This window comes from Natator depressus, chromosome 15, assembly GCF_965152275.1.
Source record: "Natator depressus isolate rNatDep1 chromosome 15, rNatDep2.hap1, whole genome shotgun sequence".
In the NCBI taxonomy this organism is placed as follows: domain Eukaryota; kingdom Metazoa; phylum Chordata; order Testudines; family Cheloniidae; genus Natator; species Natator depressus.
This window is the reverse complement of record NC_134248.1, coordinates 25,277,202-25,302,584: the sequence shown is the minus strand read 5'-3', so window position 1 is coordinate 25,302,584 and position 25,383 is coordinate 25,277,202. Positions and strand designations below refer to the sequence as shown.

Here is a 25,383-nt window from a genome sequence, read left to right as displayed (position 1 = left end):
CTTTGCAACTGTTATGTTCAAATTTTTAATAAAGGGGTGCTACTGTGATGACTTGCAATATATATACAGTGGCAGCTAAAGCTTCTCTGATAAAGTGGTTTTAAATACACCTAACTTCAGTCATCATAGCATATAAACTGATCGTTTTAATTAATCTTATGCCCTGTATCTGACAAGCAACAACTGCCCTGAGATGTTCAGGATATTAGTCACCTTCATAAAAACACCCCTTCTTGTGGCACCTGCATATACGTGCCAGGTTTTGTTAGATATGTCTTATGAATTCAGTTTCAAGCATATATGTTTTCTCTAATTTCACCCATTACACTTCTGCATGACAGCAGAAAAGCTCAATTGTTCTAAATCCCTAAAGTGTATTAAAGTACAATAATTTTATCATGACAAGTTTCATGTAATCATAAAATTAGATAAAATGAAGTGCACTTAGAGTGCACAGAAGTACTTATAAGTGCACAGAAGTAGCCACTTATACAGTACTTCTAAAAACTAAATACACTTCCTCTTCAAGCTGTGCAAAAACCAGATATTGCAACACTCTCTCCCCCTCCGCACTAACGAAGGGCAGAAATGGAGTAACTAACCCACTCCGTTCCCCTTCTCCAGGGCAAAAGACTCTGCGTGTCCCCGAAAGGGGGAGAGCTGCACCCCCAGCTCACGCGCCTCTCACCTCACCCCCGGTAGCTGCCGAGCCAAGGGGCGGTCGCCGGCCGGGCAATTAACGCCTATGGGGGGACTGGAAAAGTGGCCGGCAGGGGGCGGCCGTACCCTGGCCCCGCCCCCCTTCAGCGCTCCTTCGCCGGGCACCGCCCCAAGCCGTGGAGCCGGAGTTCCGAAACCCTCCCGCCCCGAGCTGGCGCTTGCTCGCGACCCAACGACTTTAACCGCTCGCGCGGCGTTCGAACTTCTCCAGGTAACGGGTCCAGCGCGTGAGCCGAGTGACGCAACCGATAGGGTGGGGCTAATGGAGGCCGGAGGAGGAGGAGGAGGAGGAGGGGGGTCTGTGGGCCGGCTGAGGCGGGAGAGCTGCGATGCAGGCATCAGTTAAGCTAAGCGGGATCGCGGGGGATTCAGCCGCTGGATGGGAGACCACACGCCGGTTGAGGTCTGGGGCTTTGTGTGCTTCAGCTGACGATGGAGTGCAGCCAGGAGCTGCAAAACACGGCACGACCCGGCAGTGGAACTAGAGCCGGCGGGGAGCGGGATTAGGGTTTCCGATCGGCTGGGGCGGGGCCCTAAACTGGACGCTCAGGACGGGAGCGGCTGCACAGCGCGGGCACCGACATGGTATAAAACTCGCCAGGTGTCCCCGATACTTTCCCAGCAAGGTGGCGACCCTGCCCAGCAGCCTCCGAACGGGGGCGCCTCTCGGGGATGGGGCTGAGCTCCCAGCGGTTCCCTCAGATGACGGGCTACAGGCTCTGGAGCCGGCCCCAGCCGCAGGGTCCCTCCGAGCGCACGGAGCTCGGCGGCGGGCGCGGGTTTCCGAGCGGGCTCCGGTGCGGCCAGGGGTGATCACTCTCCTTACAATGTGTAGGATAATCAAGGTGCCGGAAATGGCGAGTGAGTGTGATCACTTTCGATAAGCTATTACCAGCCGGAAAGTGGGGGGGTGGGGGGAGAGAGAACCTTTTGGAGTGATAAACACCCATTTTTTCATGGTCTGTGTGTATAAAACATCCTCACTGCATTTTCCACTTTATGCATCCGATGGAGTGAGCTGTAGCTCACGAAAGCTTATGCTCAAATAAATTGGTTGGTCTCTAAGGTGCCACAAGTCCTCCTTTTCTTTTTGCGAATACAGACTAACATGGCTGCTACTCTGAAACGTAGCATATATAGTTTGTTTAACAGGAAAGCATTCATTGAAGTGCAGAGAGCTTCAATCAAAACTGCTAGGTATTAGTTTTTCTTCAAGTCGTACATCAAAGTAAGATGGAGAATAGGGTAAAGCATGCTCTCCTACTTTATACATCTTTGTAAAAAGAAACATTGTAATCTGCTCTAATTTAATGTTAGTAGAATCCTGGAAACCGGTAACGGTACAGAAAGCTGAATATCTCTGGGGATTGTTGTGTAGATTTAGGCCCTGATCTTCCAGATACTTATAATTTTCGTTTAATTTCTTCAAGGAGATATCCTTAATTTTACTACCAGGAATAAAATTAAGCGTGTGTGTAAATGTTTGCAGGATTGAGGCCTGAGGTAGTATCAGAGGCTGAACTGTTGTTTTAAGTTACTTTTTTCTTCATCAGATAGTTATCAAGAGTTAATAAATGTCAGTGTAACCAAATAAAAGAAATAAGGTTTGAATACTCCCCCCAAAATGCTAAACTATTTGTGTATTTATCAAAGTGTAAACGAGATCTCGGATGATCTGATTTCAGATGTGAAAAGATGTTTAATTTTAGATTAAATTTAAAGATGCTAACTAATTAGCGTGGGTGATTATTGCCACATTATCGCTTCTTCTTTTAATGTTGGAATTTGGTTATTAAAAGTAAATTACTATTTAGCTTTAAGAGTAGGCTTTAATTGAGCTATAAAAATGCAATTTTTCTGATTTTTATATTGAAATTTAGGAAGGCTCTAGTGCTCTCCTTGGGTTTATTTTTGGTGATTTTAAATGGCTTATTGAAATGTTTGTTTTAAAAATACAAGTAGCCACCTCACAGCATTATATAATGACATAACATGTTAATTAGATAGTTTTGTGATTAATTTCTTGTTGCTTGTATATGATGGAGCAGTTTCTTTCTGTAGAATCCTCGCACAGACCTTGAGAGCAGCACCATTCAGAAACAGAGGAAAGAACTCCAGCTGTTAATAGCAGAACTGAAAGATCGTGATAAGGAGCTCAATGACATGGTTGCAGTGCATCAGAGACAGCTACTAGCCTGGGAAGATGATCGACAAAAAATACTGACTCTGGCAGAACGATGCAGCAGGCTAGAAAGTAAGTACTGTACAATGTAAGGCCCTGGTCCTGTCAGCAGATTCTTATGGGTAGATGTTTGTGCCCTTGCAGAGCCCCCTCTGTGTGTAATAATGTTACAGCACGTAAAGGATGTTTTTGATTTTGATTTTTTTTTCCATCTTTCCAAATGTTGTTGTCAGTATTCTTTCAGAGACAACAACTTCCTCAGTGGTACTAAAATTGTCTGATTATTGATTGGAAGGAGATGGACCTGGTAATTTGATGATCTTTTCCTTCTCAAACCACATGCTGATTCCATGAATCCTTACTAATGAAAAGTATCATTTAAAAAAATTGCATCATAAAATATGTAGGAAAAAGCACATAATGTTGTAAATCATATCTTAGGAGTGTTTTAATGTAGCAATAAACTATAGCAGAGTGTCCTTAACTTGGCTATTTGGGATTGTTTTGTTTTTTTTTTCCTGAACCTCTCTTGTTTTTTAAACATTCCCTGGATTATTTGGATGTTACCATCTCCCTTTCTGTCCCACAGAAATCTAGCTGCTCTTCCTATGATATCCTTATAATCTAACAGCCACTTTTAACCTGATTATAAAAATAATTTGGTCTATTGAGTATTGTGGAGTTTAATTTTCAAGTCACAACCTGCTACTGAAAGGTCAATCTGGTTGGGGTGCCCCTTAAATCGTGACTGTCACTTTTTGTTGTTCATCCCTTTGCTGTCCCCTTATCCTCAATGGTGTGTCTTCTTCTGTCAGCCCCACAGGGTACTTATTTTTTACCTCTTTCCTCACTAACTTTTTCCTCTACATTCTCTGAACATTAAGGGTGTAGGGATTTTTGCGTTATTTTAACAATGAGATTTTAGCTCTGTACCATCAGGAATTAGGGCACAGCTGTGATATCATCAGGAAGGCACTGCCAGCCAATCAGAATGAGACTTTGGGCGATCTGTCCCCTCAGCCATGTTTAAATGGTATCTCACAACAGAATGAATATTCCATGTGTCTTAGATTACCATGGAAATACTAGAATGTCATGGAGGGAAGGATCTCTTTAGAGCTTATTAAAAGATGATTTGTTATAGCAACTCTGAAAGCAGCGAGATCCTTTGCACTTCTGAAAGAAACTATTACCTGAAAACAGTTATAATTTTTTGTTTTAAGGACTGTAAATTTACTTCATTATTATAACCTTTTAACCTGTGTAGAATTTATATAAAATACATATTGATAACTCTCTCTGCAAACTCAAAAAAGTACAATTAAGTAGGGAAGAAATATGTCAGGTAAAAATCAATACGTCTACTTCAGGATTATGCCACTGTGCATCCATTTCTAGAAATTAAATGTTTTTTGTACTTTAAAATGCTGTGTTAAAGAACTGCTACTTTTTAAAAGATGGTGTGCGAAACATCATTTAAACTATTTGCTCACATTAGATACCTGATCTCTTTCCTCAGATGAACTACACAAAAGAAATGAGATGATAAGAACACTAACACAGAGATTAAAGCTCTTAGAATCTCAGCAGAATGATCGTAGGACAACACTTGAAAATACTCAACAGAAGCTTCAGGAGCTGTCTCAAAAAGCAACAGATACAACTCTTCATTGTCAGGCCCTGGAGGTAGGTATTGGTTGTGATCATGCAACTCCCACTGAAGTCTGCAGGTATTTTCTGTATATAAGGACTGCAGATTTAGGCTTCTATATTGTTCTTGTCTTTGGGTCAAATAACACTAGGTTAAGGTATTACTCTAATAAGGTTTTGTGATTGCGGTCTCTATTTGATTGGTTTCTGGGGAGCGCCACTTACCAGTGAGGGGATGCCAAAACTGCAGCCATTAAACTGACCAACTGCAGTACTTGCCATTTTATTATGAACAGTTTTAGAAAGCCATTGCTATAAATTTAACTTGCTATCATGAATTATAAAATCTTGTCATCAGTTTAAAGATATGTAAGTAATTAAAACTGCAGATTTTTTTAATGTTTTTTTGTTCATTTGGCAATTATAACTTTATCTATTACAATATAGTTCAGTAATACTTTGCATTTTCTATATCCTCTCTTACCTGATGATCTTTTAAACGTTAAGTGTCACACAAGCTCTATAAGGCTGGTAGGTGGTAGCATAACCATTTTACAGATGGATAAGCAGAGGCACGGATTGGGTAAGAGACTTGGCTGTGATCATATGAAAGAGCTGGGAATAGTACCCAGGAGTTCTAACTCCTAATGCCCTGTTCTAACCACTAGACTATAATACAGAATGGGAAATCCATAAGTTTAGCTCTGATATATACTAGCTGAACAATGCAGAGCTGCCTCTGCTGTCTCTTGTTTTATCCCCTCATTCTCTGTTCCCTTCCTTGATCTAGAACTCTTTGGAATAGTGTTTCCCAAACTTGGTGTTTCAATACTTAAGAATTTCTGAACTTTGTTTTTGTTCTTACCTTTAAAAAAAAAAAAAAAAAAAAAAAAGAATTAACAGCAAAGTGAGCTGTTAATGGTATTAAGATTTTTTTTTAAGAGTCCTATTTTATCCCTCCAAAACTTGTTGCTATTTAAATAGCGATTTATGTCTTCAAAGCCATTTATAAATTCTTTCAGCACCCCTCCTCATTTTACAGATGGATAATCTAATGCACAGAGAGGAGATATGACTTGTCAAAAGTAAGAGTGTAAATTGGAGGACAACCAGGATTAGAATTTAGGAACAACTGGCTCCCAAGCCCCAGTTTCTACTCTCTAAACTATGTTGCCTCCCTCTTGACATTTATTTAAAGTTGTGCATATATTTATCAGAAGAAAGAGCCCCTTGATGTTGCATTACTGAAAGTTTATTTAGTAACAGTGTAACTAGTCACTAGTTGATACTTTTTTCCTTCCTATTTATTAGGAGAAAAATCAAAGTCTCAACTGTTCAGTGTTGGAGCTGTCTGCTAAAATAGGCCAGTTACAAGCTAGAGAACAGGAACTCATTACGATGCTAAAGCTAAAGGTAACATCTGTCATCTTCTCACTGCATGCCAAAGTATCTGAACAAAACTCCAATGCCATTACCTAATGTGGTGTGATCAGATTGCTGGATGGTTGACTTGACTGAAAGTGGAAAAATCTTCAACGAACCAGAAACCCATGTATTCAGAAAGCATAGTGGACTTCTGTAAACACCATTTCTGATTTGTCCAGAGTTCAGAGCAAGTCGTCTTCAATTCAGCATGAGACTGTTAGTAGAGTGGGAAGCTTTCACTATTGCATCAGCATCTACCAGACAAAATGAGAAGACCTAGAAAAGAAGATAAAAGAAAAAATATTTAAGTATGCTTTATTTTCTTATTTTTGTAGGACAAAGATATACTTGAAGCAACCAATCACATTACTGAATTTACGTCTAAATTTAAAAAGTTGGAAAGTGCATTGCGTGCAGCTAAGATGGGGGAATCCAGTATCAATAAAGAAAAGCAGGATTTCAAACTGAGACTGAAACAACTAACATTTGAAATGAATAAATTAAAAGGTAAGTAATATAACTGACACCTACTCCACTGTAAATCTGAGCGTATACCTTTCACTCAAGAACACACTTTATTTTAAAGATGACCTCAGTGAAAAGACAAAAGAAAATAATGAACAGCGGGAAGAAATCATACGCCTCAAACAAGAAAACAACTACTTGAAGAATGAGCTCGTACTTAATGGTGAGTGAAGGGCTTTAGTGCCCAATTCTCGATTGGTCAGAGGTTTTCAGATTGTGGTCTTTGCAACAGTTGCTGGTGGTCTAGAGAGAGCTATCTCATCGTATCCTTCCCTTTATTGGCCCCTGTTAAATTATATTAAAAGAAGCTAAAAATATATTCATAGTATTGCTTTTCTACTAAAGCAATTTATGTAGTTGCCACAGGGATCTTATGTGAGCATGAATGGGAGGGAAGGTGGTTATTTGGATTGTGAATGGGGGGGATAGGTGGTACAGGGGTCAGTCTCTGTGTTAGTGTTTGAGAACCTCTGATCTAATGTATTAGTAACATAGGTAAACATGAGTGACATTTTTCCCCTTCTCTCACAACTGCATAGAAAATGGTGAAACAATTAAAAACAAAAAAATGACTCTTAAAGCTAGAGCTAATAAAAAGACAAGAGTCTGCAACATGGCTGAGGCTGAGCTTGTGAGGTGCTGAATGCCTTCAGCTTCTCCCATTAGCAGTAAGCAAATGTTGGAAAGGAGGGAGAGTGTTCATTTGGCTGCTATTCTCCCGTAATGAACTCTTTCTTGGTTTAAAATGCCCTAACATGAAGACCTGAATAGCAAAAAGGAGTGAGTGTATGTCTTGGCATGTGCACTTTGCATTTGTGTGTAGATATTGCTGTTACTGCAGCAAAATAGTACTAAGAGAATGGCAAATTGCTGCTCTTCCATACTTCAAAATGTACAATGGAGGCTGAAGACTAAATAAGAGATTCTGTCCCCTGTTGCGGGGAGCTTTAAGCCACTGACCTCCCCCATCTCATCTGCACCAAGCATTGACCCCTCGTGTGTTTAAAACCATACTTGCAGCTGTTTCCCCCACACAGACACAAAGTTGGAATTTATTTCTGAGTTTGCTTTTTCATAAAGGAATCTTAAAAATATAACAACAAAGATAAGCCAGTGAGTGATGGTAATATGAAATGTATTCTAAAAATATTGCTAAAAGTTGGGTGCCTGTTGAGGTGAAAAACCATACCTGAATGTTTTATTTAGTTGGCCCATGAGTTATAGAAAGAGGTGTCTGTCTTGTTCATGAAAAAGCATTGTGTTGATCTTGAGACTTTTTAGGTTAATATTACTTTTTATAACATTCTCTCTTGTGTGTATTTGAGATTTCTCTTGGCTGTATTTTGTTTTGCACTTTTGATTTCTATGGGGAAAATAATTGTTTTAAAACAGTTGAGAAAGCAAATAGACAAGATCAGCTTCTTCAATCTGCCAAGTCTAAACAAGTCCGGACCAACACAGAACTGTCCAATTTGCGGCAGGTATGATCCTCATTGCATTTCTTTTCTGTGTTTATGAAGGCAGTTTTCAGTAATAACATTTGTCTATATAGAACTATATACAAATAAATAGAATTAACAGTTCAATTAAGTAATAAATTTTGTTCACTATTGCTAAATCATGGACCCACTGTAGATCTTGAGCTGCTTATGACTAGCAACCTATGGTATAAATCCCTATTTTTTACATACTGATTATAGTAAGTAAAGGTTAGAGCACTGATTTATGTCAAAATGTTTGGTGTTGTGACAAATAAGTTCCATACCCACACAGACTTAGGCATGTGCTCAGCTTCACCCAGTGGGAGGAGTCCCACCTTGCCAGTGTAAAGTTAAGCACATGCATGAGTTTTTGCAGAATTGTCTAGGGGGGGAAAATGACCGTGAATTAAAATAAACAACTTTACCAAATATGCATTGCTTTGATATTTAATAAGATACATTTTCAGAATAACTTGTCATTATCTGTGGAATTAAATTGTAAAAATTTTGGGCCTTGTTTTCTGAGCACCCACAGTTCCTATTAAAGCAAATGGGAGCTGTGAGTGTTTTACACCTTGGAAAATCAGATCCTTTATGACTGAAGTGAATTCACTTGGTATTAAGGGGCACTGTGTTGCTAGATGTGCTGTCCTTTTTCAGAAGAGAGTTAAAGCCAATGTCCTGATGACCTGGAATCTTTAAATGATCACATGGCACTTTTTGTAAGTGTAGCAGTGTTTAGTCTGTGTGTGTTTTGACCATAATCCAACTCTGGTAACTTTTTTATTCTGTCTATACAATTTCCACATAGTATTAATTGAATATAGTGTTCTGTACTTCTTGCCTTACAGTGTTGTGTGGTATTGTCCTATTTTGCTAAGCAGCTACTGTTTTTTTTTTTCAATCAGGGATGGCTGCATTTTTAATAGGGTTTAAAGTAATTCCTAGGTAGAGCCAAATCTTACATTCCCATTCACCCCAGACTCCCATTGGAAATGCAGGATCAGACACTTTTTTTTTTTCTGTTTGAATATCAGTGTTGGATTGTAAAATGCTCTGGAGATCTTTTGAGATGAAAAGCAGTATATAAAAGTAAGATGGCATAATATTCCTTGTTCTTCAGCGTTTCACTAACTGTTTTATCACTGTCTGGAAGTAGATCTATGTAAAACAGCAGCATGATCTGCAATTTCTTCATTTCAACTTGGAGAGTTCTCAAGAATTGTGGCAGAAACACAAGGGGGAGGCACACGAAACAAAGTAAGCTTGGTGATGTGGCTTTCATAATTGTTTAAGGAGAGAATCAATCATGTATGACACATTTAGTATTCTAAAAAAAGTATACTTCAACACTTTTATACATTAAAAAATATGACACCTCTGGCCTGTGAGCCACAAATATGCAATACTGTTCTCATGTAGTTTTCGGTTATGTGGTCAAGAGACATAGTGTATGTTAGTCACAGACTAGAGCATCGGCTGAGTCAGACAACAACTACTACTGTGTAAGAGATAAAATTTTATAAAATCAAATTACATAAACTAGTATTGGAGTAAACATAACAAATCTAGTCATAAACGTTTCTAGTAAAATAAGCCATAGTAAAAATTACTATTATTCACTATACTATCTCTTTATGCCTGCTTAATCATTCTACCTTGTAACATTTCTTTAATGAATTTGATCCCTACTAGTGTTTCAGATTAAGTGCCTGTCAGGCTTCTGGGGCTTCCTTGTTTTTTTGTTTTTGTTTTTAATTAGTCAACATTAAGTTACTGTGTCTGCAAAAAAGTAGCTGGGAGCACTTCAGAAGAGTATTCTTCTAGTGGATGTACCTTACGCTATTCTTAGCCACGTACTTTTAGCTGCATGCTTTTCCTCAAAAATGGTGTAGAATTCAAACAACTTTTTTTTTTTTTTTTTTACACCAAATGACTTTTATTCCTAACGCCTGTTGTTTGTACGTGTGGTTACATGTACAGTATAAAGCTTATATTTTCTCTCACCTTTAATATTTTTTGTTATTTATATTGAATGTTAGCAGTGGTTCTCAACCTGTGGTCCGCAGACCCCTGGGGGTCTGCAGACTATATCTAAGATTTTTCAAAGGGGTCTGGCACCTCCATTTGAAATTTTTTCAGGGGTCCACGGATGAAAAATTTTTGTTGATCGCTGTCCTAGATTAAACTTTCCTTGTTTCCCAGCATGAATTCAATCCTTAGACTGATATGTTGGTGTCCATTTCTCTCTCTTTTGTGAAACTGCTAAAGAGCGGTCTGGAGATATGGAGCATCATGAAACTGGCCTATTAATATAGTGTCTAATTTTTAAAAATTCAAATGGCTTTTGTTTTCAGTCTGGAAAATCAGAGCACAATTTATAGATTCAAGTAGAATTCCTACAGTATATAATATGGGTAAAATATAAAAAGACTCTGTTCCTGATCCTGCAATGTACAATGCATGGGTTGACAGCCCCACCAGTGTGCCAGTGGGGTTCTGTGTGGGCACAGCTCTTTGCCTTTGTATCGCACATTTAGCACAGGATGAAGCCACAATCCTACAAAGTATGGTTTATTACCAAATACAATTCAAATATTAAATGCAGTATTTATAACTAGAGTTCTTTATCATGCCGTTGTAGTATCGGTTTGGTATTATCAGACCTTGAAAGTAGCAACGAAAAAGACACAGTTAGCAGTGAAGGCACTCGGAAGATACCTAGAGAATATGGGACTACGCAAACTCAGAAATGCAGTCTAAAAAAAATCTGTAATATGTGTGAAGCAAAGAATAGCCAGCTAATTAATGTGTCAGACATGGAGGAAGGTACCTTGGCTCACTTAAATCAGCTTCAGAAAATCTGTAAAGGTTTATCACATGGACAAAAGACTTTGTTTATGGAAGATGAAAAGCAGAATGCTTCAGTAAGCACAGATGAACTAGACAGCAGAACTGTATCTGATAGAAACAGTATGAGGTCTGTGGAAGGCAGGGAAACATCTCAAACTTCACAAGATGTATTTCTAAGCAGAGACCAACAAAACTTCAGAGCATCTTTACCTATACACGAGCATTGGCTCAACTTCAGTCCTCATTTAGATTCATTGAATTGCTGGCATCCTGGGTCAAAGCAGTCTGACAGAACTGATATTGAATGTAATGATCAGACAGAGACAGTGGGAATTTCATGTGACCGAAAAAGCAGAGCGTCTCCTGGTACACTTCCCATAGATGAATCTGGCTTCTGTACTCTTAACTCCATCATAGATAAAGCTGCATGTTATAAGCCACTAACAGATCTGGAATGGATGCAGATTTTCAGACCCATAGAAGGAGATGGAAATGTGTGGTGCAGAGCAATTTGCAACTGTCCCAAGACTGCACATGGAATAAAAAGTACCAGCTTAAAAAGGTTATGTATTGTTACATTTGAAAATCCAAATCTATAGATACAGCTATAATTATGTAGAGGCGAGTGGGATGGAGAATGAGTTTCTGCATATTAAGAAGTTTTAAAGAAATACTGGTATATTTTGCAGGCTTTGGGAGCCCCCTAAGGAAACATTTATGTACGTAGTGTTATGCTGACAATAGGCAAGGAAATTCAAAGCTCTGACTATTCTGATGGATGTACCATGACAGCAGCTGTTCACTGAAGAGCACTTCGCTTCAGTTTCCCTCCTCAGATTGCTTAATTTTTTTCAGTTATCAACATTATTATACAAGGACGTAATCCTTTGGATCACTTTACAAAGAATTCATCCCTGTTCCCACTTAGCTCTCCTCTAGACACAGAAGAGGCCCATTTCTTCAGCTGGTGCAAATTAGCTAGCACAATTGATTGCAGTAGATTTACACTGATTTACACTAGTTGAGGATCTTGCCCAGAGACTATATTCCAACATCCAATTATATGAACTTTATGTAGGGGCACGTTTAAAGTACTGACTCTTTCTTGTTTGTTTAAAACAATACAACAACAAAAGTTGTATAGGTCCATCTCCGTTCAGGGACAAAAGCTTGATGAATAGACATCCGTTTGAAATGGAATGCTGTTCCAGAGCATTCCCACATAGCTTAGTTTTTGCACTTGTAAACCAGCTTTTTCATTTGGTTAGAGTTACTTTGTACTGTCCATAAATCATCTCTCCCCCTCTACTCCCCTTTCTTCTACCTCCTCCATCCCACCCATCCCAAAAACCTTGCATCCTTTCCTAGAAACCCTACACTCCCATTCCCGTGAATTCCTGTTTGAGAATTAGTTATAAACTTTGTTAACTTAATCACTTTGCCTCTGCCCCCCAAAAGTCTCACTTGGGAACAGATTCAACCTTGGTAGTGCAGGGAAGAGTAGATGTCACTTCCTTCTGCCAGTGAAGGCCACTCTACCTTGCATGGGATTTGCTCTGTGAGGTGCTTCTACTGTTGCCCTCCCGTGAGGATTTTTCTTCATAGGAGCCCAACTGATGGAAGATGTGCTGTCCTGGCCACATCCATTTCCCAGCCAGTGCTATCCTCTTTTGGAATCTGCACTAAATGCTTATTCGCTCCTTGGATGAGGGGAGGTTGAAGGTACCTTTTGCCACCACAAACCCGCTCAGTGTGAATTTACTGTTGCTTGGGGTCTTTGCTAGGGTTTGCACTCTTATCCAGGGCTTGACTCTTGATTCTGTAGTCTCTTGGTGAAAGCTTAATTGGGTATTCAGTCGGCAAAGGAGGGTGCTTCCCTTGTCAGTCCATCTGACATTTTGGCATGAGTCATTGCCGTTTTTGTAATAACTGTCGAGGGATCTTAACTCAGCTGATGAACTGCCATATTTTTATCACGAGAGAGTGTGAAATTTTATATTGATGGCATAATCTCTATTTTACAGACTACAGTGACTCTTTCTGTTGTACTAACAGTTGCTGCATTTTGTTTAATGGACGTGAATGTGGGTTATATTTTTGAAGTTGGAGCACGAAACTGGCTGATCACTGTACTGTTGCTGGCCTGCACTCCATTTGGTTTGAACAAGGCCCATTTGTATCTTGAACCAAATCACTAATGCCAAATTCAAGCCTGTTCATTTCCTTTTCCCATTCCGCACGCTGTCATCTTCAAAGCTGGATCACTGTGTGGCATGACCTCCTAAACCAAGAGTGGTAGGCCCTCAACTTCTCCTCATTCATATCCCTCCTAAAGGCTCACAAATGTTAGTGCATGTCAATCAAATGCACTCTGGACCGTACCATTTTATAAGTGGGTAACTAAAATTAAACAAAACAGTTCTGAGATAACCTCTTCCTTTGTGTCTTCCAAAGCATCTTTTTTAGATTGTAAATTCTTTGGGATAGGGACTGTCTATATTGGCCCTGTAAAGTGTGGTGCTTAATGGTGGTCCTTAATGAATGTCGGGTTGCATGTAAAAATGCATTTGGTATTTGGTAATTCCCTATAGATGCAGAAATGTGTCCAAAAAGGTGATTTTGCTTATTAGAGAGGGAGGATCATAGGAAAACATGCTGAGAGATGGTCAATTCTTTATTTTTAACTTTTTAAAATAAGAATAACACACAACATTTAAAAAGCTCCATTAAAGTGAAATTGATTCATTTAGCAGCTGGAAATAAACAAGTCGTTGCACAGCTAGAAACTACTAGTAAACCCCTGAGCACACATGTAAACAACTGTGAATAAGCTGCAGACTACACTAGACATTCTGTGTAAGCAGACCACAGGATGCAGGTGATCCTATTTATTGTTTAGAATCATTGCAACTTGCTGGCTTTCTAGCAATTATCCCAGTTCAGTGTCTCTAACATCTATTTAGAGCACTAGTATAGTGTGTTTCCTGTGCTGCCATATGTGAATAGACTGATTTCTGGTTGGCTGAAGTTTTTATTATTTTTTGTAAAACTTCTAATTAATATTAGTAAGTGGCTGGTCAAACTACAGAGCAGTCAGAGAGGTTGGCATAGATTCCATGTGGTGTATTGCGACAAGATGTTTATCTTCTTGAAGTAGTTTTTCCCCCTATCCTTGAGCAATATTCTTATCAAGGGTAGAAAGTAAAATTAATTTTTATTAGAGAAAGAAAGAATATGTGTAACATTCAGTTCCTTGATGGGCATATTTTGGGAGATCCTATTGTTGAACTGAAAGTAAGTGTGCTAGAGAGGGCTTTGTGGTGCTATGGTTGAGTATCCTGATAGTAGTGGGTCAGCGTGCTTGGACACTGGTATTGTGTTGGGTGTGACTATTACCTTAACTTACAATTCAGTTGCTTTTTTAATATGTGGTGGTGTGAAGAAATATACTTGAGCAACCTGAACCCTAAATTAATCTTTTTTTTTTTTTTTTTTTTTGTATGTGGAATTATGTATAGGTTGAAGTCCTTTGGCATAAAAAAGCTTTACATACATATTAAAATATTAGCGATATCAACTTTGGAATTTTCTCTCTTCTCAGTATACTACCTGGTCTAAAGTTCAGCAGAGAAAGCTGAAGGTATAAAGAGATGATGCTGTATGTGAAGTTCTAGGCTGAACAGGTCTTGCACGCTGATGGGTGTGTGTCCAAAGGTCAGGCCTGATCCTACACTGCCTGATGTTTACCTCCTGACATCTGAAACAATACACCTTTAGCTCCACACTCTGAAACCCTATCCAGGCAGTTGAGTTTTAGCTGTAGTTACAATTTTATGAGAAATTGTATTTAAATTCTGTCCCCCCCACCCACTGTCACCAAAAAAATCCAGTGTAGAGAAGGGTGGGAGGAAGCTGACCAGTGATGCCCAAAGTGGGCAAATAACTTTTAAACTCTTAACATTTTCGCTTTAATATTTAAAGCTACATTTTTAGACTTGTTTAAAGGAGGTTTTCAATAGGGGAATAGGTGGAGTCAGAGTATGAAAGCATGGGGTGCTGCCTTCATTTAGATATTTTGAGGAACCTTGATACTTTTTGTGCTGTCGTTTAAGGTAAACATGCTAAGCATATGGTAGTATATCCGCTTCTTCATGAAAGTATTTCAGGATTCCTCTCTTGTATTCAGAAAATAAGGCTGAATCCATCAAAGCACTTAAGCATGTAAATAACTTTAAGAGAGTAATGTCATTAACTTAGTTAGTCACGTGCTTGACTGCTTTGCTAGATCAAGGCCCAAGTGTATTTATATTGCATTATGACTTTTCTTAGTGAATTTACTGGTGATATTGTTTCAGGAAATATCTTAATTATATTGACAGTGAAGAACGTGTGGATCTGAATTCCTTTTACTCGGACTCTCCCTGTTGTTTGACGTCCACACAGAAGAGAGATGGGCCCCAGAAATGTGAGAAATTCTTCGATGCAGACCTCCCTTCAGAGATCAGTAACTTATCAGTGATTCAGTCAGCAAATAAGTGCACCAGTCCTCCTATCAACTATGTCAGTATCTAGCTTCATAATGTGGTACATTTAGTTTTAGGATGGCTAAAGTTAGAGTGAATTTACTTTCACAAAAGAGTGAGTTTGCGTCTGGTTTTTATTCTGTCTCCCTTCTATATATGAAGTAAATTAGACTTTTTAAAAGGGTTTTAAAGTGTATAGTCAAGTCACAAATCATGTTTAAAAAACCTGATTTATTTTTTTTACACTGAGTTATAGATTATTAAAACTGGAATCACTTTAAAAAATCTCACTTGCTTGTCATGTCTTTGCCTTTTTAAAAATATTTTAAAATAATAATTAATTTCACTTCCAGTTTCCCACCATGAGTTAGCATGATATTGCAGTATTTAGGTTGCAAATGATGCAGGGCAAATGATGCTGGCCTTATTGATGGTGCCAGCATAGGGGGCAAAGCCAGAGGGTCTCCCCTTTGCATCAGGGGACCAGGTAATAGCAAGCATGCTAGTCACCATTACTCAATCCCAGTAAATCTTGGGATCTGAGATTAACTGGGTGCTACTGTTAGAGGTTGATGGGCAGAGGTTGTTCCTTTGTTCTGCTTGCTGACTGGAAACTTCCCTCCTTCCCATCTCTCTATTCATATTCTTCTTAGTCATTACAATATTGCTATTGCGTGGTTATAATCTGCTTTTGCACTGTCTTGATTCCACTTGTTGCCAGTCTGTGTTTGCTTTTTGGGTTGTGCAGGTTGGATTTATTTATAGATTGCAGGAAATGTTGAGCAGATTTCTATTTGCACCTTTTGTGAGTTTTGTTCTGTCCATCTGATGAGGATTGCAACTCAAGCTTGATCCTAGGAGCAGGAGGTTAGTTCACCATTCCCACATAGGAGACTTCAAATCAGTCATTAAAACTATTGGGGCAGGCATGAATTGTCTCTTGGTCCCTCTCTGATATGGTATATCCCCAAATTCCCATTCTTTACATTATTAGGCATCAACCCACCATTTTGTTTCAGTATCATTTGGGTCTGTGGGAACCCTGTTGTGTGAGAAAATGAGCAATAACCCAGCACAGCACCTTTTGTGGTGTCATTTAGGCTAACTGAAGACCTAATAGGCCTAGGATTAGGATCTGGGCCTAAGAATTAAGCATGCCTCTCTAAACCTGGAGATATGCTGCTTGTTTATAAGTATAGAAATGGGGGAAGATCACATTTTCAGTTACCACCAGCTCTCTCTCCTTTCAGCAGCTGCCAGGACAAGTTGCTTTATTGAAGCTAGTAAGAAATTTGCTGCCTTTTCATCTATTTGAAACACTAGCTTTTGTTTCGTCACTGGCACCTGTCTTTAACAGTAATGGAGTGTGTCCGTGTATATGCATAGCAAGATGCAAGCTGTTACCCTGCACAGACCTTTCAATGAAAACGTTAGCATTTAAATTTGTAACCATTACAGATTCTGGAATGGCATTGTATGGTACAATGTATTTTCAAAGTTAGGGTTTTTTTTGTTTGTTTAAATAATGCCCAGTGGTAATTCTTCACATTTGCAATCAGTGAACATGTTTTAAAATGATCATTTAATAACTTTGGTTCAATTTCTGTTTCTTCTAGGACTCCTGTTCACCAACAAGTAAGCTCCAGCGTTTGCTGGCTGAGTCTCGACAGATGGTTGCTGATCTGGAGCTTAGCACGCTGCTCCACATTAACCCTTGTTGCAGTCCCAACAGCAGCAGTGTTAATATGGTATTTATCACTTTCATATGGCTAGATTTAGAATGTTGGGAAGAGTTACTGTGAACATTCTTTTCCTTTTGTTTGGCTTGTACTATGACATAGACAATGCACTCTTAACACTTTACCGATGGGAAAATGATTGGATATTTATGATAGTGTCTGAGCTAAACTTGGCTCAGTCTTGCATCCCTCTGTCTTCATATGATCAGAACAGAATTTGGCTTATGTGTCTAAACACAGGGAAGGAAGAAGTTGTTTTGGAGCAAGTTGTGGCAGGACAGCAGATAATGAACATAATTCTGATCTTAACTCATCCTTTTCTTATGCTTCGTATCATTTGCGGGGAGGAAGGTGATATCAGAGATTTAATGTGTGGTATATATGATCTGTTCTGGTACAGGCATAGATACTCATTTTTAATAGGTTAATTTCTTTAGTTCTTTCATTGCAAGATTAAAGATAATGTATTAAGTCTCAATGGAAGTGCATGAAAATAATCTGTATGTAGTTATCACAAAAGTAGATCTTATCAGTGTGCCCTATTAGGAAGATTTCTGTACACAGAATATTGATATATTAAACTTTTGAAGTATGAGCTGTCTTCAAACATGAAGATGAAAACTTTGATCTAGTTTCAAAATAGTTTTTAAAAACCATATTTAACAGGGTTTATCTAATCTACACTGGCCAACTAATTTGGTTTGAAACTGAGTTCACTGAGGCTGTTTTTAAATTGGGCTTTATACCATTTAAAGCTTGATTTTAAAGGATCCAACATAAGCCTTTGGCAGGTGTACGTTTGTCCCTGCTGGGTTATGCTTTCTCTTAATTTTAGTTATTTTCTGCTATCAGCTGGGGGGACAGTTATAGATGGATTATAATGATTGAGATTATTTTATTATTCTAGGTGTAAATGAAACTCTTCCCCTACCTCTTTGCCTTATGTACTCATCATCACATTTCAAATCTCATCTGAAAATTTATTTTTCTCCCTAGCCTATACCTATTAATTTCACCCTCCTGCTACAATTTTATTTTTACATCATAATTGTATTTTTTTGCATGAAAGACAATGCTATTTTATAGAGACTATTAGATGCTGTCTTAGTGGTAGATTGCTCAGTTAGGGCAGATAAATGCATATGCATATCCCTGCTTCTCGGGTGAAAAGAAAAAGGTGGGAAAGAATGAGATGAGTTGGAGAGCACATAATTACTTTTCTCCAGTTTTGAACTCAGCAGCTGCATCAATTTTTATGATCCACTATGACGTTCTTAAGTCTGTACTTAATCTTTTTATTTTATAATATAGACAACAGAACTTACAGAAGCTCTTTGCAAAGCGCAGCTGCCAGCTATGGAAGAAAGTGAGACAAAACTTTCACTGTTTTCTTTATGATCTTGAGTAAGTCTTATTTTTTATTTTGTAATGTTTAGAAATGCAGCAATAATATGTATTCTTTTACTTAAGATGGGCCTAGTACAAAGCTCTAAGTGCATCTACAATAAAACCCATATACATGAGACATATAGCAGCAAACCGATGTTAGCTAATGCAGCCAGTAACTCCTCAGACGTCTCCCTCCAAAAACCCCTGGGCAGTTAAGCCTTGCAACTCAAGCCGTGATCCTGCAATTCAGTCCATGTGGGTGATGGTCTGTGCCGCACAGAGCCCCACTTAAATTAGTGGATCTCTGGGAGGGCACAGCAATTCTTTCCATGTGCAACAGATTACAGGATGAAGGCCTGAGGCATTACTGGACCAAAGAAGTGGGGAGTGAATTCTGGAGTCGGAGGTCCTTTACTGAGAATGCTTTGTCCCCAGCTCCGAGAACTGCAAATCTAGAGATGGTCATATGGAGGTGACCTCAAGCCTCAAGGAAATAAAGCTGACTCTAAAGTATTATTTGATAGTGTTTTTGTTGTTCTACGCCTCCCCCACCCCCACCCCCAAAAACAATTCCCACTGTCCAGCACCACCAGTTGGTGTAGACAAGGGACTACTAGTGTAGACAAGGGACTTGCAGCCAGCAATTTAAGCACCATGTTATCTAGACCTATTCTGAGCAGGGTGAGATGACATGGTTAAATGCTGCCTGGGTATGAACCAGAGTTAGTAACAAAGGAAAAATGCTGAATTAAAAAAAGCCCACAATAGATGCAGCCAAAGATGTATAGAATCTTTAAGCCATTGTGGGCTTTATATATCAATACCAACAGCCTGACTTGCATCTGGAAACCAGTCAGGCATGGAGTGCTGATGTGATATGCTCAGAGGCAACACACTGCAAAATGCTGAGCAGCCTGAGCCTGATCCAGCAGAGCACTAAGAGACTGTTTAACTTTGAGCTTGCGAGTGATCTCATTTACTTCAGCCAAGAGAGAACTGAAGAAAGGCACTTGTCCACAATCACTCACTGCAAATGCTTAACAAATACTCCTAGAGACTGTTGCATAGTTCCTATTTAAACTCCCTTAAAAATTGATATAACTGAATCCAAAACAATCATCACAAAGTTTATAGCAGACCAGAAATAACTTTTAATGTATGTTTGTACATTTTTATTTAAAGGCATAATCAATTAATGTTAACTGCTTTGAAATCCTTAGCTGGAAGGTGCTCTGTCTTAATTTCCTATTTAATTGCCAAAGCTCTGGCCATCTTGGGCTTCATCAGTCTGTCATTTTTCCTCTAGAAAAGAGAGAATAATTTGGAGGGAGTCTAAAAGCCCTAAAACAGGTGAAAGCAATGAGAAAAATGATACTCTAAGCTCTTGGTAGCTGTGGCATGCACCATGGCTTGTAAATCCTGACTCTTGGGATTACATAGGGCAAAAAGGAGTAGTCCTTGTGCAATGAGAATTGCAGACCTGTTAAGTGTTTACACAGAAATGAAAAGAATCTATGTAGCGACCCTCCAGTCATGTCCCTGAGGGAGACTGCTCATATGCACTTCACTCTATAAAATAACCTTTTTTGTCACCTTGACATTTCATGTCTTTACTGGTATTTCTATTTCTATTATGCCATGGGAAAAAAAAATTTAGAGTTGTAGTTTCAGTTTGTACTATTAGTAGTCACTTTTCAATATGTTTTTAACTGAGTTTTCCCCCCCCTCCTTTAACCAGATTTCTTGCATGTTCTCTGGAAGAAACAAAGATGACATCCTGACTATCTGGCAGGAACAAAGAAGATGTTGTCCTTATTAATTAAAATACATTTTGAGAACTGAAGATCATTACCACATTTCCGCTACAATGGACAGTTACTAAACATGTGGCTCTACCTCTCATGAATGTTTGAAAATTTTGCAAGTGCCAAAAAGATGTGACCGTATTCTAGAATGTATTCTATATTTGTGAATAATAACTTAGAATTACGCTAAGATGAAAAACTGCTTTTTTATAGATCAGTACTCAGGTTAAATGCTAGGTTTTTTTTTTTAAAGTTACAATATAAAATGCGTAATTCTTTACTCCATGAAGATGAGGTTTTTTTATAATATAGAACTATTATTATTACTGCTTCCATAGTTGTGCATAAATATTTGGTATTTACAGTGTATAACAGCCCAGTGTTCACTCTGTTTTAGTTCCGGACATTTTGCCATGTAAATAGATATGAATAATGTTTATAAGAAGTTGCTAATTAGTGAAGTAACAAGGATATACCTCCTACATTGCTGAAATTTATGAGACCCTTCACCCACAAGATGGGCAAAATAACTCTCCCCAGTCATGGGCTATTTAGTCTAACACAAGCGTCTTATAAGATCACGAGTTGATATGGATGTTTTTAGCAGTATATGACATGGATTTAATGTGTAGTCTTTTTAAATATTTTAACTATGCCTTTTGTATCTGTGACCTATCGGAAAAGTAGAAATGATCCATTATTGCATTTGAAAATATTTTTAACAAACAAAGGCCATACAACCTAATAAATTCCGTTTTTTCACTTCTGAATCTCTTCTTTACATCTTAGTTTTATGACATGTAACCAGTTATTGACCACGAATGTACGAGGTCTCAAATTTAGCATCACAGCTCCTATCATGCATAAATCCTGGCTTGCTCTGTGGCACTGGTGGGAGGGAGGGATCCCTGCTCTGAGATTTGCATGACAAGAACTAGTATAAAACAAACTTCCAAAGTAATTTTTAAAGCAGCTGAGACTCAAATTCCCTACCTGCTAATGAGCACTGCGGTTAATATTCTCAAGGTCTACTATTAAGTGTAGCATTGGAGCGCATACACGGTAAGATCATGATGCTAGCACTAAGGCCTGGTCTATCCTCCATCTTTATACCAATTTAACTAAATTGGTACATTTAAAAAGGCTATTTTAAATTAAATCAATGCAATCTCCTACTGTGGATGCGTTTATCAGTTTAAAAGTATTCATATCTAACCAACTCAAGCTAAATAATATAAACTCTTTGAAACTTGTACATGTGTTCATACCAGAGGGGTTGTGCTGATTTTCTTTTAATTAAATCAATACATAAAACTGAGTTTAGTTAAGGTGCAAAAACTGTGTAGGCAAGTGTAAGAGTTAGTATCCTGGTCATATTATGCATGCTTTATTAGTGCTGCTGTATTTGTTTGGATTCATGTCTGGCATACTCTCACACACCACTGTGTCTTAATCTTGTTCTGAATATGGTTTTCTTTAGGCATGAGATGATTTGGAAGATTGCAACTCTCAAACTGAAAGAGAGGTGAAATACTTGGGTGAATTTATTCATGAATTAACACACCTGCAAAACAAACAGATCATGCTCTGAGGCTTTCTATGGAGATTCAAACTAAATCAACTACCTAACAATACGTTTCAGAGTAGCAGCCGTGTTAGTCTGTATTTGCAAAAAAGAAAAGGAGTACTTGTGGCACCTTAAAGACTAACCAATTTATGCAACTCTTTGAAACTGCATCCGATGAAGTGAGCTGTAGCTCACAAAAGCTTATGCTCAAATAAATTGGTTAGTCTCTAAGGTGCCACAAGTACTCCTTTTCTTTTTACCTAACAATAGGGATCTTTGGAAACCTATACTATTAAAAGAAATTAGACTTTTATTTAACTGCTTTCAGCTAGAGTGTAGGTGTTTCCAGCTACTTGGCCTTTCTAATTAGAGATCTGAGAAACAGAAGAAGATAGCAATGAGCTTTTTGAACTAATTTATACATTTTCTGTTAATGTAGTTTTGTATAGAGAAACAAGCTTGATTTTAAAATAAAACAAAAACACGCCTGGATTCAGGAAAGCTTCATCAAATAGAAAACCTGGAGAGAGTTAACAATTACACAGTACAGACAGAAAAGTTAACGTAATTGTCTCAAATATTTTCCTTTTCCCTTACCAGATAAACTGGAACTCTGCTAATTAGGGCAAATCCTGCTAACGCCCTGAAGGTAAAGTATCTCAACTCCTAAAGACAGCTGGTATTTAGATGTCTATATTCAAATATCTTACAACACATAACTACACTATTCTTGAACTAATCATAACAGCTCATGGTTTCAAATAATTACTTTTTCTGTATGCATTTAGTTTTGGTGACTAATCTTATGAGAAAACATGTATAGGATCATTCCAATTCAAATACTTTGTTCTATCTATAAATGTTGTAATAGCTTAATATATTATCAGTTAATTTACTCAGCAATTTTTCTATTATAGCTCACTTACAGCGCTTAAATGAACTAGTCTGTTGCAGGAAAAAAATCAATGTCTTAGATAATGAAGAACTTTTAGTGAAACAAAAGAATAAGAAAAATTCCTCTTTTTTAACTCACTTCAGCTGTGCTGCCTGTGAAACACGGCCAGTTGTTAAGACAAGTAGTAAGTTTGTATTAGTGTACATCTAGTCTACGGGAAAATGTGTTTGTGGTATTGGTATCTCATTCTCCCAATCCCCCACTATTACCCTTTTGTTTGCCTCCCATACCTGTTATATGTTGTGTTTAATCAAACTCTTTAGCAGAGGGACTCTTTTATGACGTGTTTGTACACTGCCTGTCACATGGGGCCTTGATCACTGTTTGCATGCTCTATCTGCTACAGTAGTATAAAATTTCTATAGCTGCATACCCAATCAAAGAATCCTAAATGACATCCACATGAATAGTACAGCAGCATTTAAGTTTTTCAAAAAGAATGGAAAAAATCCAGTTTAAAGAACAAAATCTATTCAGGTGTGCCTGCGAAGGTTTTTTGGTTTTTACCAAAACACGGGTTCTATGATGCATTACTATGCGCTGTAAAAGTGATTTAGTACCTTTTATATAGAGATGGGGGCAAGCACAAAAGTAGCCAAAGAATTTGATGGGTTTGAAATCAAACAGCAGTGGCTTCTTAAGCTTTTTCAGTGTGGCCCACTTCTTACTAGACAGAGCATCACGACCATTCCATTGTTTGTCCTTACCTGCATTTGCAATTAACTGTTCAGCAGTGATTCAGTTACTGTTTGTTGGTAGACAGGCTTCTGTGCACAAGTGTCAAAATTGAAATGAACCACCTATACTTTTATTCATTACAACATTTTGTTAAAGCCTTCAGACTTAAAATGATCTCTTGGTGTAATCAGTGTGGTAAGCTGTCCATCAGTATGCTCCAAGTAAGAGGATTCTATTGTATTTATAAGATCACTTTAGCTATTTTTGAGTTACACAAATAGAGACAAAACTGGCTTTAGGATAAACAGGGTGTATTATGGACTAGGGGAGGGTTGGAGTACTAATGCTTATCTTCTGTTTTCATAACAATTTGACATGAGTGAATGCAAGTGAAGGTGGAGTGCTAAATGTTTAGAAACCTGCTTCCTGACCCAAATCCTTCTCTTGAAGTCAAGGAGGTTTGTCATTGATTTAAAGTAGATCAGGATTTGGGCCTCATTGCATAATTCACTCTAAGGAAATCAGAACAGTTTCTGCAGTCTCCCTATGAATTCTGTATTACCCTACTGGGGAAGAGGAGTAATTAAATACAAACAATCCTAGTTAGTAAACAGGCACTGATTCCCCCTCAGCCTTTCGCCCTTGGTATCATTTCAGGATCTTCCACTACTCTGCGTTGGGCAGAGAGGGATGCTTCATTTCATACCCTGACTGTGATTCTAGAATTCAGACTAAGGCTGGGCCTAGGGGCTGCAGTGGGTGGAAGGAGAGATGGAGACAATACTTTGGAGGGGAGCCGCCGCTGCCTGGGCAAAGCAGGGGAGGATGCTGCCTGAGGAGGGAGGGCGCGCAGCAGCTGCTGGTTGTGAGTGGCTGCCTGGGAGTTGAGAAGGGAGGATTCCCTCGCCTCTGAGTGGCTGCTGCTGCCCCAGCAGTGGCCCGGCCCGCCCGCTGGGGGCGCCCTTGCGCTCCCTGGCCGTGGTCTCGCCGGGATGCGAGCAGTTGCGAGGCTGAGCGTGTGGCCGCCGTGGCTGCGGGAGCAGAACGTTCCGCGCTTCAGCCCTTAGCGGAGCGAGCCGCCACTTCTCCCTGCCGCCCAGCGGGCTCCCCTGCCCGGCAGCAGCAGCATGAACACCATCAAGAACGTGCCGGCCCGGGTGCTGAGCCGCCGGCCCGGGCACAGCCTGGAGGCGGAGCGGGAGCAGTTTGACAAGACGCAGGCAAGGAGGGGACGGCACCAAGGGAGGAGGAGGGCGCTGCATGGCACGGGGAGCGGGGCAGGGGCAGGGCGGCGGCAGCAGCGTCCACCCTGCACAGTTGGCGGGGGGGGGGCAGCGGGATGGTACCCGAGCGGGAGGGGGGAGCGTGCAGCCCGCCTGCTGGGGGGACGGGGGGAGAGGAGCATCTCTAGGGCGGGGGGCGGCGTAAGGTGGAGACGGGTCTGTGCTGGGGAAGGGGCGAGAGCGGGGTCCCGCCAAAGAACACCCCAGCGAGGGGGTGAGCAGTCGGTGGATTTTGTTACAGGAAGTAAATCCATAAAGGGCTTGTGTGTTCACTGGGTGTGCTGGACTCTGACAGAGAAAAGGGGTGTGTGTGTGTGTGTGTCAGTGGTTTATGGGATCTCCACTGCTTCTTCCCAGGGCAGGCCTGGGCTCTTGACGGCTCTAGGGACTTGTCGTCCCTGGCTCAGGCATTTTATCTCTGGCTTGGCTACCTTTGCTCTTTAATTTTCGTGAATAAAATTCATGAAGTTTAAGACCAAGGGGGGGAAAAAAAGCAAACACATCTGGATGTGAAATGCCCCCTGTTGATTGCATCGATACAATTTACACTTCCTGTAATAAGGAAACTGTGGCCTGTCTAAATCACAGACACCTTCAACCTTATTCAT

General features: G+C 39.4%; 2 protein-coding genes across 3 annotated transcripts in view; both read left to right on the top strand.

Annotated features, from left to right (window-relative positions):
• The first annotated feature begins 811 nt into the window (after positions 1 to 811).
• CCDC62 (coiled-coil domain containing 62) lies at positions 812 to 21,025 on the top strand. Of its 2 annotated transcripts, XM_074972330.1 has the most exons (13): positions 812 to 931; positions 2,782 to 2,974; positions 4,422 to 4,588; positions 5,864 to 5,965; positions 6,313 to 6,484; positions 6,564 to 6,665; positions 7,895 to 7,983; positions 9,143 to 9,243; positions 10,628 to 11,398; positions 15,216 to 15,396; positions 16,976 to 17,107; positions 18,410 to 18,502; positions 20,226 to 21,025. In XM_074972330.1, exons 2-12 carry the CDS (start codon positions 2,884 to 2,886, stop codon positions 18,494 to 18,496), a joined length of 1,995 nt encoding a protein of 664 aa, XP_074828431.1. In that variant the 5' UTR covers positions 812 to 931; positions 2,782 to 2,883; the 3' UTR covers positions 18,497 to 18,502; positions 20,226 to 21,025. The 2 variants fall into 2 exon arrangements, with proteins under 2 accessions (XP_074828431.1, XP_074828432.1); XM_074972331.1 differs by lacking the exons at positions 812 to 931; positions 10,628 to 11,398 and adding an exon at positions 1,033 to 1,123 and having other exon boundaries at positions 15,192 to 15,396.
• A 3,409-nt stretch (positions 21,026 to 24,434) lies between these two features.
• HIP1R (huntingtin interacting protein 1 related) overlaps positions 24,435 to 25,383 on the top strand; it is a 58,947-nt gene continuing 57,998 nt past the window's right edge. Inside the window, exon 1 of the mRNA XM_074972435.1 lies at positions 24,435 to 24,712. Within this exon, the coding sequence (XP_074828536.1) occupies positions 24,620 to 24,712 (93 nt within the window). The 5' untranslated portion in view covers positions 24,435 to 24,619. The remainder of the gene's footprint in view (positions 24,713 to 25,383) is intronic.

Coding starts and splice junctions, on each gene's coding strand:
- CCDC62 (XM_074972330.1), top strand. CDS start 2,884: ATGGTTGCAGTGCATCAGAGACAGCTACTAGCCTGGGAAGATGATCGA. Junction 4,589..5,863: donor TTCATTGTCAGGCCCTGGAG/GTAGGTATTGGT, acceptor CCTATTTATTAG/GAGAAAAATCAAAGTCTCAA. Junction 15,397..16,975: donor CCAGTCCTCCTATCAACTAT/GTCAGTATCTAG, acceptor TGTTTCTTCTAG/GACTCCTGTTCACCAACAAG.